The sequence below is a fragment of the Nannospalax galili genome, unplaced genomic scaffold (genome assembly GCF_000622305.1).
Source record: "Nannospalax galili isolate Female #2095 unplaced genomic scaffold, S.galili_v1.0 scaffold622, whole genome shotgun sequence".
Classification (NCBI taxonomy): Eukaryota; Metazoa; Chordata; class Mammalia; order Rodentia; family Spalacidae; genus Nannospalax; species Nannospalax galili.
Window position 1 is genome coordinate 544216 of NW_008348570.1, and position 12442 is coordinate 556657.

The following is a 12442-nucleotide window of genomic DNA, read 5'->3' on the forward strand; positions in this document are numbered from 1 at the left end:
GAAAGCGTACATGAAGTTATCGGAAAAAAGTGATGGGGTGATATGGGAGGAGTCAGAAGGGAGGGAGTGGGCATGGATTTGATCAAAACACCTTATATACATGTATGAAATTCTCAATAAATTATTTTTGAACAAAATCTCTGAACAGATTTCTGCCCATACTGAAACCTAAAGTACTGTGGGCTGAGCCCAGACTCAGAACAATTGTCTACTTACAGTAGAAAGGGGGAACAGGAAGCAGTTTTTGAGGAAATGGGGAACACAAAGGAGGACACCATTGAAGCAGACAAAATACACAGTCCTAAGAGACTTCATAATGGAAGGTACTATTTAGAGGTGTTGGGAGCTAGTTAGGTCCACTGAGAGAGCCAGGACTCAGAGTCCAGACGCTTCCTCCTCAGGTCACAGAGCGAGAGGGCAGGAGACAAAGAGCCAGACCTCCAGTTTTCCACTGACCTACAGTGCCCCTCACCACAGGACAATGCTGGCCTGGAAATAAATATGCCACTATCAACGTCACAAATTAGTTCCAGGGAACTGAGAAGAAACCAAATCCCTATAGCTGTTCTCCCTCCCACAGTTCCCACAGTAACTGCCTGGGAAGAACTGAGCAAGGTGTCTGCTGGCTCAAAGAGCTGAGGGAAGAGACAGCTAGCTTCTCCCACAAAATGTTGAGAAAATGAGAATGGTGACCAAACATTAAAACTAGGCTTAGCTAGGCGATGGGCATCTTAATTTCAGGACGTAGGAGGCTGAGGCTGGAAGATCAAGAGTTCAAGGCCAGCCTGAGTTACAAAGACCATTTCAAAAAACCAAAATGTAAAAATAAAGTATCTTCAGATTTTCAATGACTTTCAAGCAATAAGGAACATCAAATTTCAAATACTTTACCTGGTTCCAATTTTATTACTTTAATCGCTGCTAATTCACCAGTGTTAACATTCCGTGCCTAAAAGAAGAAGAAATAAATATTGTGAGAAAGGTGGTTAAAAAAAGGCATTTTAGTTTATTGCTTATTTTCAATGATACAAAAATATTTTTAAAAGTAGGAGATGTTACTTTTTTAAGTAGGAAATGATTTACATTTACAAAACAAATAGTACTATATCCTTCATAATGCATTTCAGTACTAATTCATGTATAAACTTAATACTAGCACTGTCCCAGCATTTCAGAGTTGGAGGCAAAGAACCCTAAGTTCGAGGTCATCCTCAGTTATTACACAAAAAGTTTAAGGAGCTGGCCTACATGACTCCCTGCCTCTCAAAAACACAAACCTCCCACAAAACAAGAAGTCAGCAAAGGATCTCAGAAGGTGGGTAAGAAGCACAGTCATCACTAGAAATGCAACACTTAATCTGTTTTTGTTGTTGTTTGTTTTGTTTTGTTTTTTTTGCGACAGGGTCTCCCTGTAGCCCCAGCTAGCCTGGAACTCACTTTGTAGACCAGGCTGGCCTTGAATTCACAGAGATCTGTCAGCCTCTGCTTCCTGAGTGCTGGGATTAAAGGTGTAACCACATCTTTTAAGCTTCTTCTACAAATAAGAGAAGATGCTGCTTTTCAATTCTTAGAATCTTAAAATCAGACCTTGCAAAATATTTTGTTTATTGAAAGAAATTCAGAGTGTGGGCGGTTCTATGATGCAACAGCAGAGAAAAGTGAACTTAAAAGCTAGGTTGATTGTCTATTGCTGAAATTTTGCTCTCAGTGACCACAGGAGGGCACACTCTTTACTGACAATACAAGCTACACAATTTGTGTTCAAAATGGTTGCTGCACACAAGGTCCTCAGCTAAAAACAGACTAAGAGTTATCGCTAGCATATATTCAACAGAAAAACTATGACAGCAAACTATTAGTGGTCAGTTTACCAAAGTCACTATTTATTACGTTTGACTTAATACATTTAAAAAGGTGCATCAGTCAAGAACTTTTTAAATGATAACAGTTCCAAATACGGGTGTCTTTAGAGTAAATAATTCAAAATTATGGTTCATTAGAGGGAATAAAAACCCAGACAGCTAAATTGATTACTTTTTTTTCCTTTGTGATTTCTAAAAAAATATTTTCCAATGTGTAACTTATTTGGCAGTTTTGAGATAGTTCACCAAAAGGGGGGCGGGATTAAAAACGAGATGGAAAATTTGGGAGACTTCAATTTCTGAGCCTTTCCTCATTAAAAATGTTACTAATGAAGAACACTTAAAAATTATGGAGCATGAAGCATGGTGGCAGTGCAGGCCTGAAGTTCCAGCACTTTGGAGGTTAAGGCAGGAGGACAGTTCAAAGTCAGTCTGTTCTATATAGCAAGACCCTATCTCAAAAAAAAAAAAAAAAAAACCTATCCAAAAAAAAAAAAAAAAAAAAAAGAAAGAAAAGAAAATCATCTATGATCCAAGAATGCAGTCTGTATTCTAATATTTACTACTATTCTTTTTCAGCTCAAGCAATTTATTTTTTAAATAAAAGCTAGGTTGAAACTGTAAAATATTAACATGTATAAAATTAAAAAAAATTTCGACAGGGTCTTCCTACTGCCAGCCTGCCTGGAAGTCACTATGTGGACCAGGCTGGCCTCAATCTCATAGAGAGCTGCCTGCCACTGCTTCAATACCTGGCATAAATTAAAATTTTTTTAAAATTCATATTAATAACATAAAATGACCACACTTCCTAAGGGCAGAAAAGCAGCTCTGAACATCTAGACCTTATCTGCAGCATGTCACTGATCTGATTGAGCCCCTTCACACACTTCCAAAGTGAGGTTATAACCACGGTGTTCTTGAGTTTAAAATCCTTCAGGAATACATGCCATTGCTTTAAAGACAAAAATTCTTGCCAAGAATATTTCTATTTCCAGTAAATACAGCACTTTTCCTTATAGCTTTACAGATAGAATCCACCTACCATAAAATTCACCCTTTTAGAATATGTAGAGTTCAGTGATGTTTAGTTTACATATTCAGAGTTATGAGACCATAACTATCACTGAATTTTAGAATACTTTCATCACTCAGAAAACAAAAACAAAAACAAAACCTAGCCCCACCCCCCCATAGCTGTGACTGCTCTTCCTCCTCTCAGTCTCTGCCAGCTACTATTCTGGACATTTCATAGGATTGAGTAGTATGTGGTCCCTTGTGACTGATTTCTTCCACTTAGCATGTCTCAAGATCCATTCATGTATTCCTGCCAAATATTCCATTGTATGGAAATATATCTTGTTTGCCCACTCATCAGTTGAAGGATCTGTGGTCTGAAGGTTAACCTTCACTGTCAACCTGACTAGATTTAGAATCGCCTGGGAGACAGTACTTCTGGGCATGATTGTTAGGGTGTCTCAGAGAGGATTCAATGAGGAAGACCTACTCTGAATGTGGGTGGCATTATTTCTCAAGCTGGGAGTCCCGACAGAATGAAAGCTTTTGGGAACAGAGAAAGCCAGAGAAGTCCTAGCACTCTCTATTTCCTGTTCCTCTGAGATGTGACAGAAGGAGTCCCAGCCACAAGTTCCTGCCACCATGGAGTTCCCTGCCATGGTATCCCTAAAAACCATGAGTCAAAATAAATCCGTCCTCCCTTATGTTGCTTCTTGTCAGAGTGAAAAGGAAAAGTAACTAAAAGTTAATGGCTGTTTCTATTTTGGGCTATTATAAATATCAGTTAAAGCCGTAATGATATGCTTCTTCTAAAAAAAATTAAAACTAATATTAAAAAATACAGGAAACTGCATATCTTGAAATGGAGATCTTCTTTAAAGGATAAAAACGCATTCAATTTTATGTCTTACAGGTTTATACTGAGTTCAATATTGTATAACTGTATTAATTCAACTGTGAACCTAAAAATTTATAGCCACTTTTGCAAGAGAGGTATCTTTGCTCTGGAGTGTGTTACTGAGTATCTTAAAGCTGTAATGAAATGCTTCTTCTAATCATGTGGTTATTAAATTTTTTAAAAATTAAAGAAAAATAATTCTTCAAAGCATAAAAATTTGCTCCTTAATAATTAGTAGATGTGAAAAACATTACCTTTGAAATCTACCCGATGCTTTATTTCCATGCTCAGATGCCAAGGAGCTCAGAAAGTAACTGACTGTGACTAGTAATAATCAGATATATAGAGATTAGAAATGCATGTGCAAACATCTTAATGTCAATTGCATTAAAAATGAATTTATGATTATTGTGGGGTGAAGAAGAGCAGATCTTCTTTAAGGGAGTGACTCAAGATAGGCTGACTAGACTCCAGTGGATGAACTTGCACTGAGGGACATCTGGGTATAAATGTTTGACCGAATAGGACTTTAACCTATGTGACAGAATACCTGAAATCTGGTGGGAGGATATGGGAGGTGGAGACAAGAGAGAGGATGATCTAAATTTAATCAAGATGAATTATATGAAATGCACAAAACTCAATAAAAAAATGTTAGTTAAAAAATTATCCTAAAAAAAGAAATAAAAATTCTAGTCACATTAAAAAATATATATATATCACTACTATATATACTACAATACAAATTTTTGTGTGAACCTCTGTTTGCAATTCTGTTGAATACATACCTAAAATGTACTAAGAAATGCTAGGTCATATGATATTCCATGTCTACCTTTCTGAAGAACTACCAGACTGCTTTTCCAAAGTAGCCAAACCATTTAACATTATCGCCACCAATGTATATAATGTTCCAATTTCTCCACATCATTAACAATATTTGTTATTTTTTGTATTTTTTTACTCTATTTTAGCTATATTAGTGGTTATGAAGTGGTATGCCACTGGGATCTGATTTACATTTACTGGTCATCGGAATAGCTTTTTTGGGAAGAATGCTGATTTGCTCATTTATTGTGTGGGGATGGACACCAGGGATGTGTACATGTTAGGCTCCTCTACCGAGTTATATCCCAGCCCTTATCTGGACACAGAGTCATGTAACATCTGAGGATATATCACCACACCTGGCACACTCACTTTTAATTGTATCATGTGTTTATTGTTGAGTTATAAGAATTCTTTATTGGGATACAAGTAAGTTATATGCAATGCAAGTCTTTTCTTACATTATGAATTGTTTTCATCTCCCTCTCTCATCCCTCCAATATACGCAAGCTCTCTACCACTGAGCTACACCTTAGTCCCTGTCTATCCGAAGGGATGCTTTGAAACACAAATGTTTTCATTTTAATGAAGTCTGGCCTAGCTTACCTTTTGTTTTTGTCACTTTCGTTATTTTACAATAAGAATAAGAAGCCCAGAGTCACAGATTTCTTTTCTAGGCTTTCTTCTAACATCTTACAGTTTTCACACTTACACTAAGGTCAATGACACCACTGAAAAAGTAACTTTTAGTAACTTTTTTATGATGTTACATGGTGGAGCGTTTCCAATTTCATTCCTGTGCATGTGGATATGAAGTTGTGCACACAGTATTTTTTAACCTCAATAAAATCCTTTATTATCGGCCCCTACCTATCTTTCTAGTCACTCCCAAATTTTTACTTTATGCTCTAGCCAAACTAAACAACTTCTGATTCCCTAGTAGTATGCACACTTTTACCCCAAACTCTCCCTTGGCCTAGCTCCCAGACCTCATTCAAAGCTAGGCTTAGGTTATCCTGACCCTGTTCCCTCCCTCCACCCTCCACATTTTAGAAAGTAACCTTTCTAAAATGGGGGAGGGTATGATGAGAATCCTGTAGATTTAAACTAATCTCAGTTTACAGGAGCTCTTGAAAATTCTCAATTTCAAATCTTTTTGAGAATTTGGTTTGTTCTGGTGAGCCCTTGGAGGTTTTCAGATTAGAAATAATTTGGGAAATAACTTTTTCTGGGATGATTGACATTGACTGCTGAGTAATGTACAACTGTGAGAAAAGCACTTTGAATGTGGGCCTTGCAGCAAACAGCATAGCCAGGAAGCAATCACCATGGGCCAAAAAGTATGCCAGGCACCACAGGAAATGAGCCAAAGGCAGTTATTTTTGGTAAAAAATTCTGATCATCCCTAGGTACTGAGCACCTCAGAATTTCAATACTTATTATATAGAAGGGAGTATTCAGTGTGAACATAAAAAGAGGTTCTGCAATGACAGTTAAGAAATGGAAAGTTTAGTCTCGGGTATGGCCAGTGACAAGCAATGGGATCTGTGCTGGATAGCTTTAGTGTCAACTTCACACACCTGGGTTGAGGGAGCCTCAATTGGGGAATTTCCTCTATTGGACTGGCCTGTGGCCATGTCTGAGGGGCATCTTCTTGATGAGTGATGTGGGAGGGCCCAGCCCACTGTGGGTCGTGCCACCCCTGGGCAGGTAGGCCTGTGTGGCATAAGAAAGCAGGCTGAGCAGGGGCCAGGGGAGCAAGCCAGTAAGCAGCGTTCCTCCATGGCCTGTGCTCCAGCTCCTGCCTCCAGGTTCCTGCCCTGAGTTCCTACCTTGGGCTCCCTGATGAACTGCGTGCGACCTGGGAGATATAAGACAAATAAACCCTTTCCTCCCCAAGTTGGTATTGGTCAGAGTATTTTGTCACAGCAATGAAGAAACAGACTAGGACAGTATCTGAACTAATGATGTCCCCAATGTCTTCTTCCTGACCCTCTACTCCAAGAAAACCAAGAATGAGTCTAATTCCAAGATTCCGTCTAAAACAATGTTTATATCAAATAATTTTATTCTAAACAGATTTCAAATACTAACCCAGCTGGCAGGCTATATAAAAAAACATATGCTTAAATACTAAACAACAACAACAACAAAACACATTGGAATTAACTCCTAATCAACAGATTTCAAGTGGGACTCTGGAATCCACACCTAAAGCCACTCACTGAGTGTTCCACAGCCAGGTTTGAGGATCTAGCCTTAGCATCTATGCCAATGAGGTTTCATAAAATCTAACTATCAACTTCTAGGTCTTATGGCTCCCTGAAGATGACACTGTTCATGCAGAGGTTTGCTCTATAACATGGAAGAGGGATAAGGAAAAGGGCACAGGAAGAAAAGTAAGGACAAAAAAATTCTGCGACAGATTATTTTGAGTGTTTTGGATGAACAAACCACAGGATGCAACCCATACAAACACACTTTCAGAAGGAAATGGATAAAACACTCAGTCCTGAAAGAACAATCTCTTATTTGCTTTTTCCACAGTTAATTGCACCAGATATGTGCCCACCACAAAGGAAACAAGTTTACAGGAGAATGATAGGGTGACAAGTAACCCAGGTATGTTCAGAACACTTCTGGTTTATGTCTACTGTCCCATCATCACTATTAATAGTGTACCTTTGTCCTTCTACAATTAAAGTTTTATTTAATTTTCATAATAAACTTTAAAGTCAATCTACTTGAAACCCTGAACTGGCATGAATGAACAATGCAGGAAAACCAGATTCTCTAAGGATCAACACATTGTACCTGTTTTTATAAATAAAGTTCTATTAGTATATATACAGCCATGCTCATTTGTTTAACTGCTATCAATATATGTCTTCACAATAGTAGACCTACAGTTTGCTGACCCCTGTTCTAAAAGCAGTACTAATACTGTGTCTGCACTGTCTAATACAAGAGCCACCTGTACTTACTATCAAGTGAGAGTCAGTGAACTAAAAACTGTGCTTTTCTTCAACTATATACATGTGCAATAAATAAGACTGAGGGTTTAAAAATTTCTAATCAAACAATAACATGGATTGTGGTAGGTATATAGTAGCTTTAACACATTCATCGATGTTATCACCACTGCCAGGAAGCAAAATAGTTCTATTACTACAAACACCCACTAGAAGTCATATCTTCCTTCCCTATGGCTCTGTCCCTTTGAGATTATCATATAAATCATTCATGGTGCAACCTCTTGAGTTTCCTCTTTCATCAAGTTGTTCCATAAACCATTAGCTTTTTTTTTGTTGGAATTAGGCATCTACCACATGGATGCAAAGTTTGCCCATTTACTGGTTGAAGCACTTCTGGACTGTTAACAATTGGGTTATTTATTTGTGTATATGCACACACACCTACCCCTCCAGTGTTGAAGATCAAACTAAGGGTCTATATGCTATACCCTCAGCCTGAAGGACATCTGGGCTGTTTTTAGTTTTTGTCAAATATGAGCAAAGTTCCTACAAACGGTTGTAACCAGGTCATATAAATACTAAGGAGTGGGATTGGGTCATATCTTATGGCAGTTACTTTATAAAAAAAAGTTTAACTTTATAAGAAATTGCCAAACTCTTTCTAGACTGACCTCTCGGGTGTTCATTTCCAGCAGCGACACGAGGGTTCCAGCTGCCCACATCCTTGTATTTGGCAACCTAGCAGATGTGCAATGAATGGTGGCTCATGGTGCTTTTATTTTGCATTTCCCTAATGGCAGATGATACTGAAACAGCTCATGTGCTTATCCGTTAGCCTTTGGCGAAGTGTCTGTCTTCTAGTCTTCTGCCCATGTTTTAACTGGATTATTAAGTTTTGAGTGTTCATTATACATTCTTGATATAGCTTGCCATTTATTTGAACCATGTATTTCACAGAGTGTTATGGACTAAATTATGTATCTCTCCACCATCCACAGTATCTTAGAAAGTGAACATATTTGGAAATGGAGTTTAAAGAGACAATTACAGTTAAATGAAGTCATATGGGTCTGTCTTAATTCAACATAACTGATATCCTTACAGAAAGGCAAAAGGACACCAAAGAAACAAGCATGCAGGAAAAGGCCTGTGAAGACACAGCAAGAAGACAGTCAGCCATCTGAAGGCTCAGGAGAAACTGACCCTGCCAGCACTAGACACTGGCTTTCCAGCTATCCACAGCCTGCAGTATTTTGCTATGGAAGCTTTAGCAAACTAAGACATAGAACAAAACTTTCTGATATGGTTCAAGCTGTCTCATTTTCTTTTATAGAATGTGATTTTCATGTCATTTCAAGACCTCAATGATTAAGCCCATATCACAAAGATTTTCTCTTATAATTTATTCTAAGAGTTTTGTAGCTATATTTTAAGACTTATGATACATTTGAATTCATTTTTTGTTTAAGATGTGAAGTTTGGCTTGAGGTATTTTGGTTTTTTTTGCATATGCAAGTCTGTTACAATACCAATTATTAAAAAGGCAATCCCTGCTGTGTGTGGTGGTGCACTTCTTTAATCCCAGCACTCAGGTGGCAGAGGCAGGCCTAACTCTGTGAGATTGAGGCTAGCCTGGTCTATACAGCAAGTTCAAGGCAAGCTAGGGCTAAGGGAGACCCTGTCTCAAAACAAACAAGACAATCCTCAATGGAATTGCCTTGGTCAGAAGTCAGTTGGCTATATTACTGTGAGTTCATTTCTGGACTCTATATTGCATACTGACCCTGCATCAATGTCACACAGTCTTACTCTGATTCCTCCAAACTCTTCAACATTGTTTTGGCTGTTAGGTGTTTTGCTTTTCCATGTGAAATTTAAAATCGGCTTTTCTATTATTTACAAAAAACAAAACCCAGGGCTGGAGAGATAGCTCAGTGGTTAAGAGCTCTGGCTGCTCTTACAGAGGACCCAGGTCTGATTTCCAGCACCCACATGGTGGGTAACAACTGTCTGTAACTCCAGTTCCAGGAGAATTCAATGCCCTCTTCTGACCTCTGCGGGTATTCCATGCCACCGATGCACTTACATACATGCAATATTAAAAGAACAACAAAAAACAAAACCCAAACCCTGCTGGTATTTTTTTTTTTTAAACAGAACATTCATTCAATCTATTGATGGATTAGGAGACAGCAATCATTACTGCTATGTAGAGTCTTTCAATCCATCAACATTATAGGCAGGACTCTGCAATCTGTCCTCAGTGTTTTAGACTTACCAGCATAGATTCAATAAATTATTTTAGTTTAAATTTTAGCAGCAGTATATGGCTTAGTAACGACAGTTTTTGATAAGTTCCAAACAGTGTGACATGAAACTATTGAGAAGTGGCGCCCCCAAGAACCAAAGTAACTCCATGTGAAATGATGCCAGAAAACTATGCCAGCAACACAACTCGCAAACCTGTGGGAATAAAGCATTCCCAAGATGCAGAAGATAAAATGAAGAGGTAATCAACAAATAATGGAGACTAGAACAGCTGCACAGGGAAAATTGGAGATGTGAGAGGACAACCTCCAAAGAGCCTTGACCCCAGCTTTCCACTGCTCACCTCTTCTCTCTGCACTGCCTCTTCCCTTGAATTTGTTTCAATGGCTCTTTGTTCCTTGAAACTAGATAAAGATCAAAGTTTCTAGGACTATATGATCCTAATTTTTTTTAAAAAAGATAAACTTTTACTAACTTTTAAACCATGCAGTTAGCAGATAATGACCAGATATAGTCATGGAAAAATCTGTGAATGACAAAACAGGATAGTGGTTCTAAAACACACCAGCAAGTGCCTCTGCAAAGACTTACTTTTAGTTTTGGAAATCAAAATCAGTGTAAGCCCTATCAACAACACTTTTAAAGGGTAATTTCCATATCACAAGTGTCAAATAATAGTATGGATAAAACTTCACCGGCACTGAGGCTAGGAGAAGATGGGGAGCAGAGTCCCCAATTCCAGTTTCCTGCTACAGAAGTTGCAGCATCTCTCCCTATGTGATGCTTATAGTCCAGTGATAAGAACCACCAAAGTGGGCTGGGGCTGTAGCACAGTGGTAGAATCAATTCCCAAGATTCAATCCCCAAGTCTGCTTAAAATAAACTGACTTTTTAAAAACCGACTCCATAGAGCTGTCCTTTCACCTCCACACAGCACACATGTAATCACACACATGATAATAATATGCACAGCTGAACTCAAAACCTACACGAGGCAAAAACAGAAAATACAATAACTAGGTAAACAATATCCACTGGGGACAAGAAAGATGGCTCAGTGGGTAAAGCACAAGACTAGGAAGCCTGACAATGGCAGTTCAACCACCAGAACCCATGTAAAGACAGAAGATGAAAACTGACTGCACTGCTGTCCTCTGACCTCCACATGTGTTCACCCCACCCTCATCATGTGCACACCTGCACACTCAAAAAATAATAACTTGTTTGAATCAGGGCTTTACTGGAAGGCGGAAGCATCTCCCTTAGAAACTCTGAATTCCAAGCCTGTCCTCAGCTGACGGTAAAACTAATACTTCTTGAGAGGCCTCAAAGCCTCAAGGCAGGATGTGATTTTAAGGTGTTTCTAGGTTGATTTCTCTCTGAAAAGAAATATACCTTCAATCTCTATTCCAAGAGACTCCTAACTGAGACTACTAACCAAATATGAGCTTAAAACAAAACTATCAAACATGAAAAGAAACTAACCCAGGGTAGCAAAAACCATGGAAAGCCAAACTACCTTTGCAAAGTTAAAATATGGAATTAACAGATACATAACAGAAAATTACAAATTAAGTATGCTTTAAATGGTTACAAAAATAAAAGGAGGTATAAATACATGGACCAGAAACAAAAGATTAATAAAAATGACTTGGCAGACAGCAAAGAAAGAACCAAGCAGAACTCTTGGAAATGAAGAAAAAAAAATCTGTATATAGTCTTTGAAATTAAAAACCTAATCAGAGTAGACAAAGAGACAGATAGTAAATTAAATAGATCTAAAGCAGGAAAGAAAGACAAAAAGAAAATGTGAAAAAGATTCAGGGACATGAAGATGAGGATAAAATACATTTAATTAAAGTTTTGAAAGAGGAGAGAACTAGTGTTTTGAGAGGTAGTGGCAGAAATTTTTGAAGAATTGAAAGATTTCATAAAAACTCAGATTCAGGAGACAAAGCCCGAAGGAGAATAAATAATGAAGTAATCCCATGCAGACACAACATGCAGAACACTGAAGCAAAGAGACGACCTTTAAAAGCTAAAGAAGCTGGAGAGATGGTCTGGTGGTTAAGAACACTGGCTGTTCTCCCAGAGGACCTGGGCTCCTTCCCAGCACCCACACAGCAGCTATCAACCCTCTGTAATTCCAGTTCCAGGGGATCTGATACCATCTTTTGGCCTCTGTGGGCACCTGTGTGCCCACATTTCATGTGCAAACATGAACACCCATGTGTGTGCACATACACACACACAGGCACACATGAATTAAAAAAAAAGAAGAATAAATCTTAAAAATAAATGCTAAGTAAATTGTTTTGTTTTGTTTTTTTTTCTTTCACCAAGGAAGAACAATTTGGCTTGGCTTCTCAAAGAAACAACAAAAGCCAGAAAGACCACAGACTAATACTGTGTTAAAAAACAAAACACAAACAAAAAAACACAGGGCTGGGTGTGGTGGCGCACACCTTTAATCCCAGCACTCAGGAGGCAGAGGCAGGCGGATCTCTGTGAGTTCAAGGCCAGCCTGGTCTACAAAGTGAGTTCCAGGCCAGCTGGGGCTACAGGGAGACCCTGTCTCAAAAAGACATAAATAA

General features: G+C 38.4%; 1 protein-coding gene across 6 annotated transcripts in view; it reads right to left on the minus strand.

The window, feature by feature from the left end:
• Window positions 1-12442, minus strand: part of Map4k3 (mitogen-activated protein kinase kinase kinase kinase 3) — a 199541-nt gene that overhangs the window by 141003 nt on the left and 46096 nt on the right. For all 6 annotated transcript variants that reach the window (XR_003851487.1, XM_008845504.3, XM_029569571.1 and 3 more), the window contains exon 2: window positions 892-949. Coding sequence is in view for 5 of the 6 variants with exons in the window: in XM_008845504.3 (XP_008843726.1) it covers window positions 892-949 (58 nt within the window). In the remaining variant the exon portion in view is untranslated. The remainder of the gene's footprint in view (window positions 1-891; window positions 950-12442) is intronic.